The sequence below is a fragment of the Saimiri boliviensis genome, chromosome 2 (assembly GCF_048565385.1).
Source record: "Saimiri boliviensis isolate mSaiBol1 chromosome 2, mSaiBol1.pri, whole genome shotgun sequence".
Taxonomy (NCBI): Eukaryota; Metazoa; Chordata; class Mammalia; order Primates; family Cebidae; genus Saimiri; species Saimiri boliviensis.
The window spans coordinates 171,888,011-171,911,394 of NC_133450.1; the positions used below are offsets into that span (position 1 = coordinate 171,888,011).

A 23,384-nucleotide genomic window follows, 5' to 3' on the forward strand; every position below is an offset into this window, starting at 1 on the left:
TGAAAGAGGGGAGGAGAAAAACCTTGGCAACTCACATAATGAGCCCTTGTCCAAAGGAAGGCAAAAAAAAAATTCCTCCCTTTGTATAGCTAATACAAACACAAGCTGCCAGGAAGGCCTGACCACCATGGGTCCTTGATTGCCTGTATGAACTCTCATGGCCGCCTTTACAAAAAGCTAACACATCTTGGGGAAGACCACACTCTGCCTTTGCCCATTTGGCTGCCAAGTACATGGCTGCTTTACTGAAATAACAAATGCTAGTGGATTCATGACCCTGGGTGGTATCAGTGTGTTTGTTTCCATTATTTAGAAATAGATCTGTCATTTTGTCATTTGTCACTTTCTGAAACTATAAGCACCAGGAAGCCCAGCATTTGCCACTCAGATCTATTAATACTTTGTTTTACTGGCCTTAAGAGAGAGTATGATATAATAATTAGGTATGCAGGAGCCAGGCCACCTGAGTTTGAATGCTGATTCTCTTGTTTACTAGCTGTGTGACTTTGGACAGGTTACTTAACCTCTCAGAGTCTCTGTTAGCTCACCCTATAAAATGGGGAGACTTAGAGTACCTTTATCACTGATAAGTAAGTCAATATATGTTCCCACATCTTGGGTAAGCTAAGTCCTGGGCTCTGCTGAGACCTCAGTGAGTGAGGCTCAGATCATGCAGAACTGAGGCTCATAAATCCACAGAGTTGGCCCTGTGATGAGGAACAGCCCCATTCTCCATGCCTTTGTGTGCATGTCATGGTGGCCTTGAGTGTGGCACAGGTGGCATGGCATTGAGGGATACCCAGCAGTGGGCATTCTGGGCCATGATTTGACTTCTCCAGGCCTCAGCTCCTGCTTGTTAAAATGGAGGGGATAATAGTACCTATCTCATGAACCTGTGGAGAGGAATAAAGGGGGTAATGCATTTAAAGGAATAGGCACAGAATCTGGCTGATTTAAGTGCTATGTAAATGTTACTATTACTATTATTATTGGCGACCATGTGTGATGTCAGCTGGATTGTGGTCATGTCACAGTTTATAGCTCATGCATGGCTAAGGGTGTTCTGCATAGCCCAAGTTCAGGGACTGGCCAGAGTGACAGGACCACAGTCTAGTAGGCTAGACTTTGGGCAGAACTCCAACACTGCCCAGGAAACAAAGCGGAAATTAGGAAGCAAAGTCGAAAGCTTAAAATCCAGTTAAAAGGGCAGGCCAATCCAGGCACACTTGACGCTGGGCAAAGGGCAGAAAGACTAATTCCAGCCATAAAGGTGGAGAGAGACCCTCTGTGTCCTGCCTGCACTTGGTCAGAAGTCAGTTGCTCAAGGACTGGTCAGGGTCAAGCCAGGAGGGCTTCAGCTGTGATCTGTCAGCTCATGGAGCTTTTCCTGCAAGCAGGTTTTGACAAAAGGGACAGAAACATGGAGAAGAAGGGCTCAGAGGAAAGAAAGCAGTATAGCAAAGACTGCTGGGGAAACCAGCCTCCCAAATATTTTGGCCAAGAGCCCAACCATGAAGCTCAACACCTGAAGCCTAGGAGCTGAAGGAAACCATAGCAATCATGTTTACCACCCTCCTTATCTAGGGACACAATCCTTTAGCCAAAACCGCTGGGACAGATGTGTTTCAGATTCCAGCATTTTTTATACTTTAGAAAGATGTTAGGATTACCAAGACATAAATTGTATAACACCCCTAGCAATTTTCCGGGGAAAAACGCTATAATCCACCAGGCTAATCTTGCTGCAGGAAAATGTATAAATATTTACACAAAGTGGGATGCAGCCTATCAAAAGCATATTAATTCAGGTCCAGTTTACACCACACTGAAGGAAAATGTGTGGTGTTCAGAGCTCCTGGGACCTTGAAGTTGGGAGTGAACAGCTGTATAGAGGGCACAGCTAAGATGTCCACCAGCCATGTGACTCATCCAGAGGTGCACACATAGTTCACTGCAAATTCAACTCCATTTTCACTGCATACTACTGAACATCTGCCAGGTCCCAGGCGCCATGCTCAGCACTGAGGTTCTATCATGTATTCATATTCAGGGCTGCTGCATCAAAGTACCACAAACCAGAGGGATTAAAACAGCAGAAATTTTTTGTCTCACACTCCATAAAAGCTAAAATCAAGTTCAAAATCAAGGAGTCAGCAGGACTGTACTCCCTCTGAATCCTGTAAGGAGAGTCCTTCCTTGCCTCCTGCAGTTTCTGGTGGCTCCTGGCCCTCCTCAGCATTCCTTGGCTTGTGGATGGCATCACTCCAATTTCTGCCTCTGTTGTCACGTGGCATTTTGCCTGTGTGTCTCCCTCTTTTCTTATAAGAACACAGCCACATTGGAGTAAGAGCTCACCCTACTCTATTATGACTTCATCTTACGCAATTACATCTACAGTGACTCTATTCCCATGTAAGGTCACATACTGAGATACTAAGGGTTAGGTCTCCAATATACTTTTTTTTTTTTTTTTTTTGGAGACACAGTTCAACACATAACAAGTGGTAAACCAAAATAGACATAGCCCCATCAAGCTAGCAGTCGAGTGGGGAAGTCAGATTACAAGTATGTTGAGAATGTTCAAATGGGGAAGTATTAATGGAGCCATACAATAAGAGAATTTTACCCAGTTGAGGGCTTCCCCCCCGAAGAAGTAGCATTTTAAATGGAAATGCAACAATGAGTAAAAGCCAAGCAAAGAGGGAGAGAAGGCACTAATGCCTTCACTCTCTGGTACCTAGACCAGAGCCCCCTCCTCCTTGCACTGGGCTTCTGTAGAAGCCAGGCCCCAGAACCCCAGGGAAGACCTCTCAGTGTCTCACAGACCACCACTCATAGCCAAGCTTGCCCCCAGGCCGGCTCCTCCTGGCCTGCAGTTCCTCTCTCAGAAACAGCCAAAGGCACAGAATGCAGGGATTAGGGCATCAGCCCCCAGCAAGACCCAGGCCCACAGTTGCAGCCTCCCTGCAGGAGAGAACATTGATGTTGTTGCTCATTGTTGCAGTTTATTCTCATTGCTGTATTTAGTCTCGTATGAACATGTCATAATTTTTTATTCATTCATGTGTTGGGGAAGAGTCTCTGCTTTCCCTTTTTTGGCCTAAGTTGATTAAGATATTTTTGACCCAGAATCAGCAAAGTCTTTAATATACAGATAGCTTCTGCTGACCTCCGTCCTTGAGAATGTATTGTACTTTTAGCAGGGCAGGCAGATATGTCTGTTTCGTGAGTTTTTCTGAGCAGTGCTCCAGTGGCCTCATGGCTGCCAAAATGCCTCTGCTTCAAGATCCCAGGGACCAGCAGTGGTGGCAGAATTTGGGGAAATGAAGACCTAGAGCCTCTACTTTGATGAGTGTTAACCTTGGGACAGCATTAGCTGTGTAGGCAGCTACTTTATGAGACATACAAAGAAGGGTCACCAGCATTGGCCATGGCTGTTAGATTTTGTTTTATACCCACAACATTTTAGTATTTCACTTAAGAGTGGAAAGAAAACCTTTTTGAAGCATAATATGTATAAGAAAAGGAAACACAAATCTTAGGTGTTCACTTGATAATTTTTCATAAAATGAACCCAGATCCAGCATCCAGATCTACAAAACACCTCAGAAGCCCTCCCCACAATAACCCTCTTCTAGTTTTTACCCACCAAGGGTAGTCAACATCCTGGCTTCTAACACAGTGGAATAGTTTTGGCTTTTGTGCTTGTAAAAATCACACAGTATGAGTTTTTGTGTTCGTGGCTTTGTTCAATCAATTTGATGTTTGTGAGATTCGTTTATGTTGTTGCTTATTATTGTAGTTTATTCTCGTTGCTTTATATAGTCTTTTATGGATATATCATAACTTTTAATTCATTCATGTGTTGATTAACATTTGGGTTTTTCTGGATTTGGGCTATTATGGACAGAGCTGCCATGGATATTCTTGCATATGTCTTTTGATGAACATATGCAAATTTGGGAGAGGTATATACTTGTATTGGTTGCCTATTGCTGCAAAACAAATTTCCCTCCAAACCTAGTAGCTTAGAATGAAAATAAACATTGATCCCCTCTCACAGTCACAGTTCATGTGAGTGAGGCAGCTCGGGCAGGCATTTCTGGCTTGAGTTCTTTCCTGAGGTTGCAGTTATCTAAAGGCTAGCTTGGGGCCGAACGGTCTGTGTTCAAGGTAGCTAATTCACATGGCTGGCAAGCTGATGCTGATTATTGGAGGGGAGGCTGCAGTTTCGCACATGAACTTTTCTTAAGACTTTCTGGGTATTCTCATGAAATCGTGGCTGGCTTCCCCACCGGGAGTGGCCAAAGAGAGAGCATCAAATTGGAAGCATTATCCCATTTGTGATCTAGCCTTGAAAGTCACATAGAATCACTTCTGCCTCATTTCATTCATTATAAGTGGGCCAGCAAGTCCAGCCCATACTCAAGACTCTGCCTTTAGAAGGAAGGCATGGCAAATAATGTATAGATGTATCTTAAAAACAATAACACCACAATATCTTAAAGCTTAGAATTAACTTAAGCTAAGCGTTTAAAAATAAGTTTATAGAAATTTACACAAGGATCTGAAAGAGATATATTCAACCCAGCTTCTCCTCTTCTATGCATTTAAAACTTTGCAGATGTTCACAGGAGAGTTTTTAGGGTATTTTTTGGAGACAGTATGGTACAGTGGAAAGTGCAGAGCCAGAAACAACCAAGTCTGAATTCTGGACTCTACTACTTACTAATGATGGGTATTTGGACAAGTCAGCCTCTTGGATTCTCACATTCTCTCACCTGTAAAATGAGAATAATCAATAGAGCTTATCTCATATTGTTCTGGAGGTAATTAAATGAAATGATGTGTTAAAGTGCCCTCTATGATGGTAGGTTTCATCGATTTGCTCATTTGTCAGACATTTATTAGCCTAAAAGGTGCTCTGATGGACCTTGTGATTGATACAAAACTGACTCAGATGCAGACCCTACATCAGGAGGTCTATACTCTAGTAGGGCTCTTGACAGGTAGAATAACCATCATACAGTTGAGAAAATGGTCAGTGTCTGGAGCACGTATGGATACAGTGTTTTAAATATAGATCATATTTGGATATATAGAAATGAAAGACTTTTTGAGGGGCAACAAAAGGGCAAAAGATATTCCAAATTAGGAATGCAACTTGCTTAAAGACACAACTAGAAAACCATGGGGCATAAATGGAGAATAACAAACAGATTATTACAGATATGGCTAGACTTAGTATAGATGAAAGGAGGTAGTGGAAACAGGTCGGAAAGTTAGTTACATGTCAGAGCAGTAGGAAGAGATTGAGCGCATAGGCTTAGTTTTATTCGGATGAAAAACATTTAGGTCAAAAGATTTTCAACCAACTTTCAGAACAAAAGCTAGGTGGGACTAGCTGCTAAAGGATCTACTTAACATGCTTTTCTGGGCCAACTTTTGTTTGTAAAATCTTTGTGCTTCACATTGTAAACAGAATTTTCTAAAACTGATCTTTAGGGGATGCTTCTGACTAAGAGCCTGAGCAACTGAGCTTTGTGCTTATCATTCCTAGTTTGGAAGCTGCATCAGCAGGGAAATTCAGTGGGATTGTTTTTATAGGCCCTTAGCTCACCATAAATGTACTTCTCAAGATTTGGCCCTTTGGAAATGGCCGGTCCATACACTCGACTCATCTGCATATTTGACTGCTGCATCTAGATAATGAGCCATTCTCTTCGCTTTCTTTCCCTCAAGAAGACTGATCGATTCAGCAGCTTTCACTTCTGTTACATTATCCAGTTCCAGGCAGTGATGATATTTAAACACAAGACAGAGACGTTTCTATGCAGTGATGGAACTTTGAAGGAAGTCAGAGCCCATGACCTTTTGCTTTGAAGCCAAAGAATTACAAGCATTAAATTTTCAGTCTTGCTAAGAATGGGAGCTGGAGAAATTAGCAGAAAGTCCTCTTTAAGCCCCACAATTCAGTATGTGGTCCCCAAAGCCTTTATGTATTCAATCTGTGTCTCTTCTAGCATTCCCCTCTTATTTTGATGAAGTTTATATGTCCTATCAGAATGGACATGGTTGTAACCATTATTGGTGATTTTGTAGATAAAAATTGGATATTCCATTTTATCTCCCTCTTTGCTTTAATATAAATGAATTCTAGAGCATTAAGGGAGAGGATAGATTCTAGGCTCAGGATAGAGCTGCCAGCCAGTCTTGGGCTGGCACTTCCCATGTTCCCAGGTACGGGTTTTTACTCCATTAGCAACATTGGAGTTCATGGGAAATATTCTCTGCACAGGTACTGAGGGTGTCCTCTTCCTCTCTGATTTCTTCTCAGGTGGGAAATTGGCAAGTGGAGTCCATGTAGTCTCACTTGCGGGGTTGGCCTGCAGACCAGAGATGTCTTCTGCTCCCACCTACTTTCCAGAGAGATGAATGAAACAGTCATCCTGGCTGATGAACTGTGCCGCCAACCCAAGCCCAGCACGGTGCAAGCTTGTAACCGCTTCAACTGCGCCCCAGCCTGGTACCCTGCACAGTGGCAGCCGGTGAGTTCTGAGGTTACTCAGTATTGGAGCTTGTGTTTGCAACAGTGATTCAAAAAAGGGATGCTCTCTCAGAGTGGTTTTGTCCAGGGATGTTAAAGGATGTTCAAGGTCTGCTGATTTCTACCTTCTTAGTACTCCCCTAACGTGATTTAAAACCAGATCTTTTAATAACAAATATCATGGTTTTTTTTTTACTGTATCACACCTCAGTGAACTCCAAAAGCAACTCAGATGATCCATCTGTTAACCTCAGCATATTCATGACGAAGCAGTTACTGAGCTAAGGAAATTAAAAAAACAAAAAAAAGACAATGTGGTAGGTTTTCCATAAAGCTAAATTTGTTCTTAATTTGTACCCTTTCTAGTTTTTTTGCTGTTTAAAATTCTAAGAAATAAGGGTAATAGACAATGATTTTTTTTAACATCATTACTTAGCAAAATAAGTAGTTAGAAATGCTGAGCCAATTCCAAATATTTTTATTTTCCTGGTCCTGTGAATTCCAAAAGTCTGGGAACCATTGTTTCAAAACAGGGGTAGACAAACTGCAGCCCTCAAGCTAATTCTAGCCTGCATCCCCCGTTTTTTTGTGTTTCTTTTTGTAAATAATATTTTATTGGAACACAGTCACACTCATTATTTTACATACTGTCTATGGCTGCTTTTGCACTACAAGGGAGAATTGCATGGTTGTGATAGAGAACATATGGCTCATAAAATCTAAAATAAATGCTATCTATCCCTTTACAAATAAAATTTCAGACCTTGCACCAGGCATATATAATAATAATAATACTAACACAACTATTTTATCATAATTTTCTAACTAAAAATAATATACATTTATCAAACTTTAGGTAAATAATCTTTTTGCATGCCTTTTAAAGACACTGGATTCTAGGTTGATTGCGTAAAATTTTATTTTGCGATTTGTCCCCTATTAGGACATAAGACACAGCTTTAAAGGGACAACAAAGGTCACAAAAAGTAAGCATGAAAGGTGGAGGGGACATACATCTTCGTTTCACTAAGACAGTTTTTTCACCCTCAGAACTGTCCCATTTGGGTGATAAACGATGTGGTCATCAGTGGAGAAGGAGAGAAGATGACAGCTCACATGCCCTTGCCTTGTGCAGACGGGGCTCCTGTTTCCAGGCAGGAGCCTGTGGCCTCCTCTGTGCTTTTCCCTAATCAGTTGGGAGAGCCCCTTCTTTCTCTTTGCTCCTTGCCCATCTTGGAGCTGTGGTTTAGTAAAATACTCAAAGAATCAAATGCTGGCGAGTAAGCAAAACACAAAATATGAAGCCTCTGGTAACAGACATTAAATATATATTTTCTTTTAGAGCTTAAATATGTATGGCTAAGTTTAATTCCATGCTACTATGGATGATTTATAGAAGTTAAGAGAATGTCATATATTTTGAACACCAATACCGGCACTTAAGAAATATGTATTATCGCACACCTAGTTGAAGTAAATCCTCACAACAATTCAGTGAAAAGTAGGTTTTTTTAGCCTTATTTTAGGTTTCAAGAAACTGAGGCAAACACAGTTAGCAAACTTAGAGTTGGCCATCAACTCAGCTTATGTGACCCTTTCCACTATACCAAACCCATGTGTATGGCTACAAGGGCCTTCAGGGGTTAAACATAAGCACTTTTGTTTTACAGATGATGTAACTTTGGCCTAGACGTAGGCTTGCTTAAGATCATAAAGCCTGGACCAGACCCAGGTCATCTGATTTCTAGTGCATTTATACTACCTTACCTTTAATTGGAGCGAGTCTATGACCTTAAAGAGCATCACTAACCCATGCCAATCCTAATAAAAGGTGAGGAAGCATCTCAAATCAATCTCCACTGTTGAAATTGTTAAGTTCCTGTATTATTAGTAGCTTGTTGCTATTAGGGACATATGTTATGGATAAAATGTTTCCTGAATGATGAAATGAATGAATAGATGGAGAATATTTCTTATGGGTCCTTAAAATTCTGGCTTTATAGCTTACTGATTTTTTTTTTATAGTTATAGGTCTTAATATTGTTCTAGCCTTGAATTGAGTGAAACATCAATGCCTTTTTGATAGCCACACATGCTGCCGAATAATAATGTTGACTCATGAAGCCTTTTCAGTTTTTAGGGCACAGCCACACATATGACCTTTTTTATTTTTTATTTTTTTGGTCAGTTGCCACTGCCACCACCCGTATGCCCAGCATCCCTATTTGAAATGGTGGACTTCCAAAGAATCACTTATTCTTTAATTTTGAATTTACTTTGAAAGCTTTTCTATTTCCTTCTGTTGCAGAGAAGCCTTTGAGGATGAGTCAGTTTTCAGTCAATTTTTCAAGTTGGAAAACTTAGTAGTAAACAAGTGTTTGAAGTTCATCCAATGAATCAGTGACTACAGTTGAATAGGACCTTTAAAAAGTCTCTTCTTTCACACCTGAGACCCAATAATTGTGAAAAATAGTCAAACATAACAAGAAGTAACATAGAAAGTGAAGGTCAGCAGTGTTTCTACCCTCCAGAAACAGCCCTTGTTAATGATTTGGTGCACAGGGTCTGTTTGTCCAACATGTAGAAACCCCATCTCTACTAAAAAAAAAAAAAAATATATATATATATATATATATATATATATATATATATACACACAAAAAAAAAATTAGCCAGGTGTGGTGGCATGTACCTATAATCCCAGCTACTCAGGAGGCTGAGGCAGGAGAATTGCTTGAATCAGGGAGGCAGAGGTTGCAGTGAGCTGAGATCGTGCACCCAGGCTGGGTGACAGAGCAAGACTCCGCCTTGGGGAAAGAGAAAAAAAAAAAGAATATTTGATCACTTTTAGGAATCTCTAAACCTGGAGTAAACAATAGACCAATTGTTACCAATAATCTTACATTATTTACTAGAATCCAACTTCTTCAGTTCCGTTGGGAAAAATTAGCTAATGCTGACTGCTTGTGAAAAGAAATCATTGTTTATGCTGTGTGATTCAATAAATCCAGAGTAACTTCAGGGGTCCCTGGGCTAGTTGGCTGTGGTTTTAGAGCCCAGCTTAGTTAGGACACCAACTGTTGACAATCCATTGCCTGGTTAGCCCTGTTTCCTCAACAGTTCTTACTGGGAAAGGGGAACTTGGTGTACACTCACATTGGTCTTTTCCATTTAGAAAGGATCTGCCAGAGAATAATGCTGAGGTCTCCAATCCTTACACCCAACTTACAGCCTCTTTCTTATGAAAGAAAAGGAAATGGGGGGAATCACATGTTTCATTTAAAGGAATACAGATAACAGCCTGATAGACACTGGGGTTTGAGGGGAGAAACTCTCTCTCATCACTGTGTGAACACAGAGTTATCACTGACTTGATGTGTATGTTTCTTTTTCTGGGGGGAAAAAAAGCATAAATTATGTAAATTGTCATCTGCCAGATAGGAATGCAACCTCTTTTGTTCTTTGTAGAGCATTAGTCTGACAAATGGCAAATAGCCAACATTTACACATTCTGCAGGTCCGGAGAGGACCTAGCAAGGAGTCCAAGTATTGATGTTAAAATTTTGTTTTAGAAACAATTAAGCAGAAATGAAGCAGAAGTCTAATTCTAGCTTCAGCTGTGAGGGGCCATGTTTATTTCAGTTCTGCCTGTTGTTCAGTACATTGTCCTTTGCTTTTCATCGCTGGTCTGTGGGAAGGAATCATTTCATATTTATCTTTACCAATTTATTAATAGATTTAATATCTTGTTAGTTTGTATTTAGATGGTTTTTGAACACTTCCTTTTCTGTGCATTAGTCTTCGGCGTCTTCTGTAGTTTATTAAATACACACATCATCATCATCATCCTCTTTGATGTTGGTTGTAAGTGACTTACTGCACACCTCATGAGGGATCATATCACATGGATGAGTTACAACAACATAATTGAGAATCACGGTTACCTATGCCACAGCTTAGTCTCAAACACTTTGATCATGATGGTCTACTGCTAGGATTTTTCTCCGTGACTCTAAAGCTAGTCCATGTCTTCTTCAGGCTTTCATCACTCTGCGCATCCACCCCTACCCTGTCTCCAAGCATGGCTCTCCCATCCCTGCTCGTACACTCCTCTGCCCACCTACCAGTTCCCCCTCCCCTCTGCTGATCAAGGCCCCCCAGGCAGCCTCCCTCTTCTGCAGTGTCTCCTCTATGATCTTTCTACACTGAAGCCACACCGTGTTCAGGGGAAGACAGCTCACTTAACCACGTGTTACCCGCTCAGGTGCTTTCTCATGACTTCTGAGCTAGACCCCAAGGTCAATGAAGGGAGAGACCAAGTCTCAGTGAGACCCCATAACACCCAGGACACACCTGCAAAGCATTGGGTTTGGTGCTGAGAAGGTACATGCCCAGTCTGCTGGTCTCATTTATTGAGCACTTGCTACATTTCAGGAGCTGCTGCTTTTTATAATGACAGCAGCACTTTCTCTGTGTTCACAACAGCTCTAAACACTTTACATATTTAGCTCACTTAATCCTCACTGTCCTATGTGATAGCTACTAATATTGTCCCCATTTTACATGTGAGGAAGCTGAAGCACTGTGAGCTTAGTAGGAATTTGAACATTCTCTATTAGACCTCATTTGCTGCACTTGGCCTCGCTCTTTTGAGCCTCATGGTGACCTAGTGAGGAAACCAAGTCACAAAGCTGGTAGATGCAAAAGGGGGCCTGTGTGCTTCAAACTCATTTTCTTTTCCACTATGCAGTGTGGCTTTCCCAAGATGTCTTTACCAGCTGCTCTTAACTATTAAATTGTGAAGAAATCTGGTAACACTCCTAAAATCAGCAGTTTACAGAACACGGCATTTGTTGCTTCTATCCAGGACAGTTCATCTGTGTGTTGGCTTCCTATTGTGGCTGTAACAAATTACCACAGACTTGGTGGCTTAAAACAACACAAATGGGCCGGGCACAGTGGCTCACACCTGTAATCCCAGCACTTTGGGAGGCCAAGATGGGTGAATCACGAGGTCAAGAGATCGAGACCATCCTGGTCAACATGGTGAAACCCCGTCTTTACTAAAAATAAAAAAATTAGCTGGGCATGGTGGTGCATGCCTGTAGTCCCAGCTTCTCGGGAGGCCGAGGCAGGAGAATTGCTTGAACCCAGGAGACGGAGGTTGTGGTGAGCCGAGATCACGCCATTGCACTCCACCCTGGGTAACAAGAGCAAAACTCCGTCTCAAAAAAAAAAAAAAAAAAACCACAAATGTACTATCTTATAGTTGTGAAGATCAGAAGTCCCAACTCAGTCTCACCTGGCGAAATTCAGGGGATCAGCAGGCCTGCCTGCCCTCTGGAGATCAAGGGGAGGATCTCTGTGTCTTTTCTGGCTTCTACAGGCCAGGTGCTTCCTTAGCTCATGGCCCCTTCCTCCATCTTCCTCCCACTGCTAATTCTGTCCCTTCATCCTCTCTCTGACTCAGACCCTCCTGCCTCCCTCTTCTGAGGACCACTGTGACTACCTCAAGCCTACCTGGATAATCCAGGATCATTTTCCCCTCTCAGGAGCCCTCATCACATCAGTAAAGACCCTTTTACTGCACCAGGTACCAGGGATCAAGATGAACATGTCTTCAGGGGCCGTTGTTCAGCCCATCACTACCTGCTACATTGTGGGCGAAGCACTTAGTCTCCACTAGCACAAGCTCCTCGAGATCGGGAACCTGTCTTCCACTACGCCTTTGCCTCTCTGTTTCTAATATATCAATGTACATGTCATATGCACCAATATTCCTTCATTTGTTTTTGTTCTAAAAATTAAATTGAAACAAGGAATTTTTTTTTAAAAGGTGCTGAAGGTTAAATGAGATGAATTAGTCCACTTTGAAACATAATGTATATTTCTCTGTACTGCAAGTGTTTGTGGTCAAAATTGTGTCCACCCAACTGTACATACATATTGCACACATCTGTGCAGAGACAAAGACTTGCCACAATCTCTCTGTCCTCCCCTGGCTTAAAACTGTGATTGTGTTGCCAGTTCCCACGAAACCTTTCTTAATCCGGGTTACAGTTCAAAATGCCTGCAGCTCAGCTGTGTAGAAAAGCATATGAGGGAGGAGTCCCTGCTAGTGATATAAAGCAAAAGAGAATTTTAATGATAACTGTAAATGCCTGAATTAAAATTTTCATTTTCTAGATTTAAACACGTATACATACATGGAAGGAAAGACAAAAATACCTTTGGTTTGGATTGGAGGCCTGAATTCTGGCAAAGAGTCATATAGTAATCAGTGTTGTTATATTCCAGTGACGAAAATATAAATCCACATAAGTTAGAGGCTATATTTATTTAAAATTTTCTGTCCCAGGGAGGAAAAAACTCTTAGGATGTTTATCTCATTTTCAATAGTGTATTTCATAAGGAAATGGACACTTGATCCTATCTTTAGAGGCAATAATAAACATAGCAAAACAAATTGAAAGTCCAGCTTTACATGTGACTGTTTTTGTTTTTATTTATTAGCAGAAAGCAGTTTGGCATAATTGCTCTGATTTTGATGGGTGTGCAGCCTATCAAACCATTGCTTCACACCATAACAAGAATATGAAACCCCAAAGGTACAGTATGCACCCCTTGTACTTCCAGAGTTAAGAAAGCTTAATTGAGACTAGATGAACAAGAGAAGTCTTTTCTTTTTCTTTTCTTTTTTCTTTTTTGTTTTTTGAGACAGAGTTTCTCACTGTCACCCAGGCTGTCATGCAGTGGCACGATCTCGGCTCACTGCAATCTCCACCTCCTGGGTTCAAGCAATTCTCCTGCCTCAGGAGAATTGCTCCTTCCGAGTAGCTGGGACTACAGACATGCGCCATAATGCCCAGCTAATTTTTTTGTATTTTTTAGTAGAGATGGGACTTCTCCGTCTTGGCCAAGCTGGTCTCAAACTCCTGACCTTGTGATCTTCCTGCCTCGGCCTCCCAAAGTGTTGGGATTATAGGCGTTAGCCACCACGCCCGGCCAAAAAAGAGAATTCTAATACTCAAAGTGGTTGAAGACTTCTGTTCTCATTTCAATAATTATGTTTAGTAAGTGAGACTTCAGTTCTCATTTTTCTGTGTTTCTCTAGGCCTAATTCAGTTTGGCTCAGCTATGACCTCAACTGTGTACACAGCACTGTATCCAACTGCCTTTGAGCTCCCTCAATCTCACACGTCGCTGTTACCTCAGACTCCAAAGGCCTGGCACCAAGCTTGATCCACACCTGCCTGCCACCCCTTTCCCCACTAACCTAGTCTTTCTTCATTGATGACACCACCATCTGTCCTGCTTTCTACTTGGAAACTGGAGCCTCATGCATCCATCACTCTTAGTCAACATCTATATGCTGTTGGATTCCACCTTCTATATCTCCTCCATCACTCCCTTCCTTTCTAATCCCTCTCCTTACAATCAACTCATTAAACCCTTACAAATGGCCTTTTACTTGATCTCCCTGTATCATCTTGGCTAACTTTCATCCACTGTTTCCTAATCTGGCATTGATGAGTCTTACTACAGGTTCTCTCTTCTAGCCTTTAAAATATTAATAGACACTGGGAACCCCTAAATAGGGTTATGGTATGCAGTGTTACATAGACGTATTTGAGCAGGAAGCCCTTTCTCCATGGCATACCTGTTAATACCCCACAAAGCAGTATTGTTTGGAACTTATTGGCCTATGCTGCCTGAGTCATTTTCTACAAATTGGATCATGTACTCCTACTTTGAAACCCCTACTGATACCCCATGGTTTTAAGATTATGTCCAACGGCACTTTACCATGTACCCCTAATCTGATGTCTCAGAATAATTTTCCACCGACTTTTCTTCATGGGCCCAGTGGTGCACCGTCAGAGGACTGCTCTGAGTCATCTGAACATGCCATGTCCCTTCACATCTGAGTGCATGCACACAGTCTGACTAAGCCAGCATCCTCATCTCCCTGGCAACTGTTCACATGTCATTGCTCACTAGAGCTTCCCCAGTTTTTCCATAAAGATTTAGTCACACTCTTTGTTGTATTTCCTTTCTGTAAAACCGATCACATTGTATAGTAGTTTTTCTCCCTCACTGGACCGCAAATACGTGAGGCTTAGTAACCGTTTTTTATAAATCCCCAGCATCCAGTACAATGCCTGGCACTCAGTGAGTACTCAATAAATGTTTGGTGAAAGAATGAATGAGTGAATGAAGAAACAAATGAAGTGAGTTGGAAGTTGTAAGCAGAGTGCAGAGTGCATATGTTAAATGGAAGTTAGCCTTAGAAACTAAACATAAACGTCACTTCGTATTGGGTTCAGTAATATTAGTAAAAGTATCAAGGAAATCAACTCAGCTCTCTGTAAATTAAACTACCAAGATGAAACTGAAATTTCAATACAGGCAGAATTTATTAATGTGCTTATTATGGGAAAATCTTTAAAAGTACAGGACACTCAGGCCATTGTATTTTTTGTGTAGAGACATAATTTTCTTCCTTATTATGTATTTTTTACTTATAAAAATGAACCCATGACCTCATATCATAAAATATGTATGGCAGCAGATACAAGCAATATAAATAATATTTTTGTAATTTATTTTGCTTATTGCATATATTTTAAAATAATACCCCTTACTTGAGATTTATCTCTTTATACTTGAATATTATTTTAAATGATGACTCATAAAGGCAAACATGTTTTATTTGATTTCCTTACATCTCTCTTGCCATTGCTCCTTTGGAAACATTTTCTTCTTTGCATCCTGTGTCTTGCATAAGAACTCTCAGCCTTACCAGGTAATCTTAGCACATTCACAAAGTCATCACAGACTTTAGAGCCTTGACTCCTTTGAAATTTCATCTTCTACAATTTTATAAAATTTCTAAAAATACCTTTCATCAATGCAAACACACTGAAGAAAATTTCAGAACACAGGCAGACAAGCATTTAGGAGCAAAATCCCTGACATTTATTCAGCCACATGGCTGCCTCCCGTACTTGGAGCATTAGGTTCTCCAGCAGAGCACATACCATCACTGGCTGAAACCCACTGCTGCCTTACTGCGAAGCAGCTTCTGGCTAACGATAAAACAGCCTGATAAAAGGTGGATGATCAGCCCATCAGCTGGATGCTTGTTTTACATCTTTTTAACATCTGGATGTAGAGCTCTTTTGCTCATCCAATCATCAATTCAACAAACATTTATGAAGTGCATGCTGTTTGCCAGATACTCTACTAGGCTATGGGGAATATAAAGATGAATGAATTCCCTTTCCTCAAAAGACCCATAATCCTGTGTGCATGCAGGGAGGCAGAGGAAAATAGTAGACACATAAATGATGAGCCCTTACAGAAGAGATAAGATGCCCTTCTAGGTCAGGGTGGGTTGGGGGGGGTGTTTATTGGCCAAAATGCAGAGGAGTTGGAGGGGGCTTAAATAAAGATGTGGCCTTTTAAAAAGAAATACCTAGTTTAAATTAATTTTGTGGGTACGTAGTTGGTATATATTTGTGGGTGCATGAGATGTTTTGATACAGGCACACAATGTGAAATAAGTACATCATAAAGAATGGGGCATCCATCCCGTCAAAAACTTATCCATTGAGTTGCAAACAATCGAATGACACTCTTTATTTTAAATGTACAGTTATTATGGACTATAGTCACCCTATTGTGCTATCAAATAGTAAGTCTTATTCACTCTTTCTAGTGTATATTTGTGTACCCATTAACCACCGCACCCTCCCGCTCAGCCCCTCACTACTTTTCCCAGTCTCTGGTAGCCATCCTTCTTCCACTCTCTGTGTCCATAAGTTCGACTGTTTTGTTTTGATTTTTAGATCCTGTAAACAAGTGAGGACACGCAATGTTTATCTTTCTGTGCCTGGCTTCTTTCACTTAACGTAATAACCTCCAGTTCCATCGATGTTGTTGCAAACGACTGGATCTCATTCTGTTTATGTCTGAATAGTACTCCATTGTGCCTGTGTACCACATTTTCCTCATCTGTTCATCTGTCTGAATAGTACTCCACTGTGCATGTGTACCACATTTTCTTCATCTGTTCATCTGTCGATGGACATTCAGGTTACTTCTAAATCTTAGCTATTGTAAAAAGTACTGCAACAAACAGTAGAGCAGGCGTTCCCAAACTACGGCCTGCGGGCCGCATGCGGCCCCCTGAGGCCATTTATCCGGCCCCCCGCCGCACTTCAGGAAGGGGCACCTCTTTCATTGGTGGTCAGTGAGCGGAGCACAGTATGTGGTGGCCCTCCAACGGTCTGAGAGACAGTGAACTGGCCCCCTGTGTAAAAAGTTTGGGGACGCCTGCAGTAGAGCATGTATCTCCCAGATACACTGATTTCCTTTTTATTGGGTATAACACAGCAGTGTGATTGCTGGGTCATATGGTTGCTCAATTTTTACTTTTTAAAGGAACCTCCGAACTGTTATCCATAGTGGTTGTACTAATTTACATTCCCACCAAGTGTATAAGGATTTCCTTTTGTCCACATCCTTGCCACCATTTACTATTGCCTGTCTTTTGGATAAAAGCCATTTTAACTGGGGTGAGATATCTCGCTGTAGTTTTGATTTCCATTTCTCTGATGATCAGTGATGTTGAGCACCTTTTCACATGCCTGTTTGCCATTGTGTCATCTTTTGAGAGAGACCTATTCAGATCTTTTGCCCATCTTTTTTTTTTTTTTTTTTTTTTTTTTGAGACGGAGTTTCGCTCTTGTTACCCAGGCTGGAGTGCAATGGCGCGATCTCGGCTCACCACAACCTCCGCCTCCTGGGTTCAGGCAATTCTCCTGCCTCAGCCTCTTGAGTAGCTGGGATTATAGGCACGTGCCACCATGCCCAGCTAACTTTTGTATTTTTAGTAGAGACGGGGTTTCACCATGTTGACCGAGATGGTCTTGATCTCTTGACCTCGTGATCCACCCGCCTCGGCCTCCCAAAGTGCTGGGATTACCACCGCGCCCAGCCCTTTTGCCCATCTTTTGATTGATTTATTAGATTATTTTCCTACAGAGTTGTTTGAGCTCCTTATATATTCTGGTTATTACTCCCTTGTCAGGGTAGTTTGCAAATATTTTCTCCCATTGTGTGGGTTGTCTCTTCACTTTGTTGATTGTTTCCTTTGCTGTGCAGAAGCTTTTCAACTTGTGATTCCATTTGTTCATATTTGCCTGTGCTTGAGGGGTATTGCTCAAGAAATTTTTGTCCAAACCAATGTCCCAGAGATTTTTCCCAATGTTTTCTTGTAGTAGGTTCTTTGTTTGAGGTCTTAGATTTAAGTCTTTAATCCATTTTGATTTAATTTGTGTATATGGAAAGAGATGGGGGTCTATTTTGATTCTTCTGCATAGAGATATCCAGTTTTTCAAGCACCATTCATTGAAGAGACTTTTTCCCAGTGTAGGTTCTTGGCACCTTTGTTGAAAAATGAGTTTACTGTAGCTCTGTGGATTTGTTTCTGAGTTCTCTCTTCTATTCCATTGGTCTGTATGTCTGTTTTTATGCCAGTACCATGCTATAGCTGATACTGTAGCTCTGTAGTATAATTTGGAGTCAGATAATGTGATTCCTCCAATTTTATCTTGTTTTTTTGCTTAGGATAGCTTTGACTATTCTGAATCTTTTGTGGTTCCACATAAATTTTAGGATCATTTTTCTATTTCTGTGAAGAATGGTTTTGGTATTTTGATAGGGATTGTATCGAATCTGTAGATTGCTTTGGGTAGTAAGGATATTTTAACAATATTGATTCTTCCAATATACAAATATGAAATATTTTTCCAGTTTTTGATGTCCTCTTCAATTTATTTTATCAGTGTTTTATACTTTTCATTACAGAGATATTTCACTGCTTTGGTTAATTCCTAGTTTTTTAATTTTATGTATGGATATTATAAGTGGGATTACTTTTTTAATTTCGTTTTTACATTGTTCACTGTTGAACATAGAAAAATGCTGATTTTTATATGTTGATTTTGTATCCTACAAATTTACTGAATTTAAATTTATCAGTTCTAATAGTTTTCTTGTGGAGTCTTTAGGTTTTTCCAAATATATCATCTGCAAACAAGGATAATTTGACTTCTTCCTTTCCAATTTAGATACCATTTATATCTTTCTCTTATCTTATTGCTCTAGCTAGGACAAGAAGTGGCCTTTGAATTAGACCTTCAAACGTATCTTGGAATTCTCTGGATGGACAGAGAGCTGGTAGGCATTGCTCATGGACTGAATGACATGATCAAAAGCCAGAGCAGAGAAGGTGTCTGTGTGCCCAGGAAAAGGCACATTGTCCAGTGTAGCTAAAGCATGGGCACATGGCAGTATGTCAAGGAATGGGCCGGAAAGCTCCATGCAGATCAAAGTGAAGGGCATTGTCAGGAGTCTAGACTTTATCTTCTTATCATTGAGAATCTCCTAAAAGTTTTATGTATATATAAAACTTTTAAATGAAAATGTTTAAAAGCTTTTTTTGCAGCTGTTTTATCATGTTGTTACAGACCTATATACTGTCAGAGGTCTGTGCCTTAAATCAAGTCCTAGCTGCAAACTGATAACCCCGTTGTGTTATTTTCAGTGAATGATCACTCTATAGTACAGTTTTATTATATTGACACCCTTGAAATAAGACAAATTATTTTCATTATTTACTTCCTCAATTTTAAAGAGAGAGAAAATTAACCTACATTTTTTTCTTTATTGCCAAATTCACTAAGAAACTCTAAGTGAACAGCTTGAATCTGTAACTCTCTTTATTTAGCTGCTTGTTTATTTTGGAGCATTTATTCAAATAGAATAGAAGCCTACATGCCTCATAGAATGTTTAGAAAAAGAAAACTTCAGCCACCAAGCATTGAGGAGACCCATACTCCTACAAATTCAGCATCAATAGTGGAGTACGTAAAAATGTCAATCGCTAGGGAGTGGAAACTTTGAGAGCATGTTTTTTATGTCTGAAGGACTCAATAGGACCCACGAGGAATCTGAGTGTGAATTATAATCAAAAGATTAAATGAAAAATGGCTTGATGTCATTTTGAAGTTTAGGAGATAATAGTTTTATGAACCAGCCATTGTTTCTTTCAGAGAAAAAAGTACACTGCATTTTCAACAGTTTAAATATTTATGGATCATGTCGAAACATCATATACTCCCAGAATTTATTATAAAATGTCACTCTATTCAGCTCATACCCTGACCACTTCTTTACTGGGAAACAAATCATTAATTTTAAAAAAAGGAAATGAAGAGAGTATGTGTAAGAAAGAAAACTAGAGGTGGATTCATTCAATCCTAATGTTTTTTATTTAAGATGTGTGAACATACTGGGGAAAAGTTTTAAATGAAATTCCCAAACACTTAATATGAGCAACAACAGAAGCAAAACCTCTTCCTTCTTAGAGCTAATGGTCTAAATGGGTGGTAATTTCTGAAAGTATCAGAGCCATTTTAAAAAATAAAATGAGGTAATGAGATAGACCTCTTTGGCTACTCTAGGTAGGAAGGTTAGGGATGGCCCCTCCACACAGCTGAGAATGGAACTGAACCTGGATTATTCAAGAGACTCAGCCACATGATGTAAGAGAAGAATAGTGCAGGTAGAAGAGCAAATGCAAAGGCTCTGTGGGAGAAACACGCTTGACAGTTTGAGGAGAAAAACAAAAAACAAGTCTGTCTGGTGTATACAGGGAAAGGAGGGAGTCATAAAAGATTACAGAAGATGTGCAATGCTTTTCTTGCTCATTGCTATATATTCACCTACATAGAACCATGCTTGGCTCATGATTGGCACTTAATACATCTATGTGGAATTAATTAATAAAGTTGGAAGGATTTAAGCTAGACAATGTCTAAGTTCCACTAGGGCAGGAACCAGAATGTGTAGTGGTTTGCAGGGCAGGGTTAGAGGAGTGTGGATTTTATTCTCATTGCAAGGGAAAGTCATTGGAGTGTTTTAAGCATGGAAATTGTGCATTCACATTTATGCTTTGAAAACATCACTCTTGCTAATGTGTGGAGAACAGAGTTTAGAGAAGACAATATGGGATTTCCAGCAGGAGGAAGGAGCTCTTTTCAAATGACCACATTTGAGTGTACCATCTATAGCCTGCTAGAAACGCTGTATCTTAATCCATTCCAGCTGCTAAAACAAAATACCATAGACTGAGTAGCTTATCAATGACAGAAGTTTATTTCTCACATTTCTGGAGGATAGAAAGTCCAAGGTCAGGGTGCTGGAAGTTCCAGTGTCTGGCGAGAAACATCTTTCTGATTTATAGATGGTGCCCTCTGGCTGTGTCCTCACATGATGGAAGGGGCAAGGCAGCTCTCTGGAACCTCTTGTATGAGGATATTTATCCCGTTCTTGAGGGTTCCACCCTCATGACCTAATCACCTCCCAAATGTCCTCACCTCCTAATGCTATCACCTTGGGAAATGGAATTTCAGCATGTGAATTTAGGGAGTGGCAGGGAGGACACAGACCTTCAGACCAAAGCACCAGTAAAAGGCAAGAGATGATGGATTATGGTATACTGATTTATTATTTATTTTAGAAGTACAGCTTATATGTTTTGTAAGTAAACCTTACCTTATTTGGCCAAGAACTGGATGCTAGGGGAAGGGTGGTAAAAAAAAGGAAACACTTGAGGGCTTATTAGGTTTTTGTCCTGGATGTGGCACAATTAAATGAATGGGAAAGACTGAGAGAGAAGTAGGTTTGGAATGAGGTTGGCGGGGCAGCATTAGGAGTTCCATTTTAGGCATGTTTAAATCAAGATGCCTATTTGTATTTAAGTGGAAATGCCGAGTAGGCATAGAGGAGAAGTCAGAGCTTAAAATTAAAATTGTTGATTTATCAGCACAAACTTGTTTCTTTCCGACAATTATGGTTTCAGAAAAATTACGTAAAGAAGTTCATGGAAGAATCTTAGTAATTCACAGAATGGAAAGTATTGTTGAGAATATAGTCCCAAAATTTGGCAAATCCTTAGGAGTCAGTAATCCACATGGTTGTCTACTTATAAAAAGAATGAATGAACAAGAAAAGTTTATAACTAATCTGATTATAATATAACTGGTTGGTTTGATGTGAGAATTTGACAACAGTAAGAGAAGGTTGAACCTAAAAAATTACGCAAAAGACTGTAAAACTAAATTTAAAACCTTATTTATCCATAGCAACAGGAAGAATATTCTAGTTAAATGGAAATCTTAGCCACCAATTTCAGTTTCTCCCAAGTACCAACTTCAATTCAATGCCACAGATTTTTATTGATAACATTCACAGGAGGCATTATTCTAGGCCGTGTGGATACAAAATGAGTTAAAGAAGTGAAATCCTTTAATGTCTTATTAAATCACTACTAAATTAGAGCTAAAATTAAAATTTACTTCTTCAATACATGAAAAGTCCACAGAGTCACTGAAATGAGCCACAGAGAAGACGAAGGTTTAGGCCAGTCACTTGAATCATTAGCTCTGAGACCATAAATTTTTTTCTTAATCAAGCTTAAAAGACACACTAGAAAAGCCCTTAGAAGGAGCTGGTAGGACCTGTGACGGGTGACAAGTGGTCTAGCTTCATGGCATCGCCTAACAGCTTTGTTCAAATGTTGCCTCTCAGAAATCAAAGAGTTTAGGGAGAACATATTTCCAGGGTTACCAGAATTTAGATGAACTACTTTAAATTCTGCTTCCCAACCTGAATCATGGGCTGGCTCTTGCCAGTCAGGGATAGTCGCAGGAGGGAAAGTTAAGAATTGAATTGCAAAGCACAGGTGTGTTGGAGAGTAAGACCAGGCTCTTGGGAGGCTTGGTGCTGATCAGGCTGGAAGCATCCTCATGAAGCAATAGGCAGGTTACTCCACACTGGGTCTGCAAGCACACAGGAGTTGCTTCTCTCCACAGAGGAGGAAAGCTGAGTTTGGACTTAATTCTCCAGCTGTGCCCAGAGCATGGTATCCAGTAGGAGCTCAGTAAATGTTGCAATAAATAGCAAGAAACCAATTCTAGCCCCTGTGTGGCCTTCACTGGGTTGCTTACCTCTCTGAGCCTCAGCATTTTTTTTTTTTTCTGTAAAGTAGAAATAAGACCTAGCTTGTAGGGTCATTTCATATTTTTTGTTAGCCTTCAATGCTTCAGTGGGTAGGCAGTGGATCCCAGCAATGAGAAAATACGTCTTTTTTCCTAGGGGACTCAATACAGTTATTTCAAAAATTTGAAATGCAAAAAATAAAATAAAAAAAAGCTTGCTCACCACTGGTTTGAATCATGTAAAAGACTGTAAGACTAAAAGGCTTAACTAGACAAAGTTGATTGCTTTTCTAACATCATTATCCACTAGCACTGTCACAACTGCAAACAAATGGCATGTGTGCTCGGTGGAGTCCAAACAAACACTGGTCCTAACAGAGACCTCTCTGCATCCCGGATTTTCCTTGCCACCTTTATTTTATTGCCATTGGGTATGGTGAGGGAACATTCGTTTGGAGAAATGGTTCTCAGCCCTGGAGACACAATAGAGTTATCTAGGTAAGAATTATTTGGAAGTCCTTAAAAGCAAAACAAAACAAAAACTGGTACCTGGAATCCACCTTCTAGAATTTCCGATTGATGGGTCTGAAGTGAGGCCCAGGCGTCGGTACTTTTTCAAAGCTCCCCAGGAGATCTTGACGTGCATGCAGGGTTGAGACCACTGAGTAAGAAGGTGAAAGCTGGGCTGCAGCAATGTTCTGACTGTACACAAGGACGCTGGTATCACCTCATAATCTTGACTACTGGAAAAAAAAAACCAGAACCAT

At 40.4% G+C, this 23,384-nt stretch overlaps 1 protein-coding gene across 4 annotated transcripts in view; it reads left to right on the plus strand.

Annotated features, from left to right (window-relative positions):
* ADAMTSL1 (ADAMTS like 1) overlaps window positions 1–23,384 on the plus strand; it is a 982,413-nt gene that overhangs the window by 809,579 nt on the left and 149,450 nt on the right. For all 4 annotated transcript variants that reach the window (XM_074394894.1, XM_074394896.1, XM_074394895.1 and 1 more), the window contains one exon: window positions 6,338–6,548. In XM_074394894.1, the coding sequence (XP_074250995.1) occupies window positions 6,338–6,548 (211 nt within the window). The remainder of the gene's footprint in view (window positions 1–6,337; window positions 6,549–23,384) is intronic.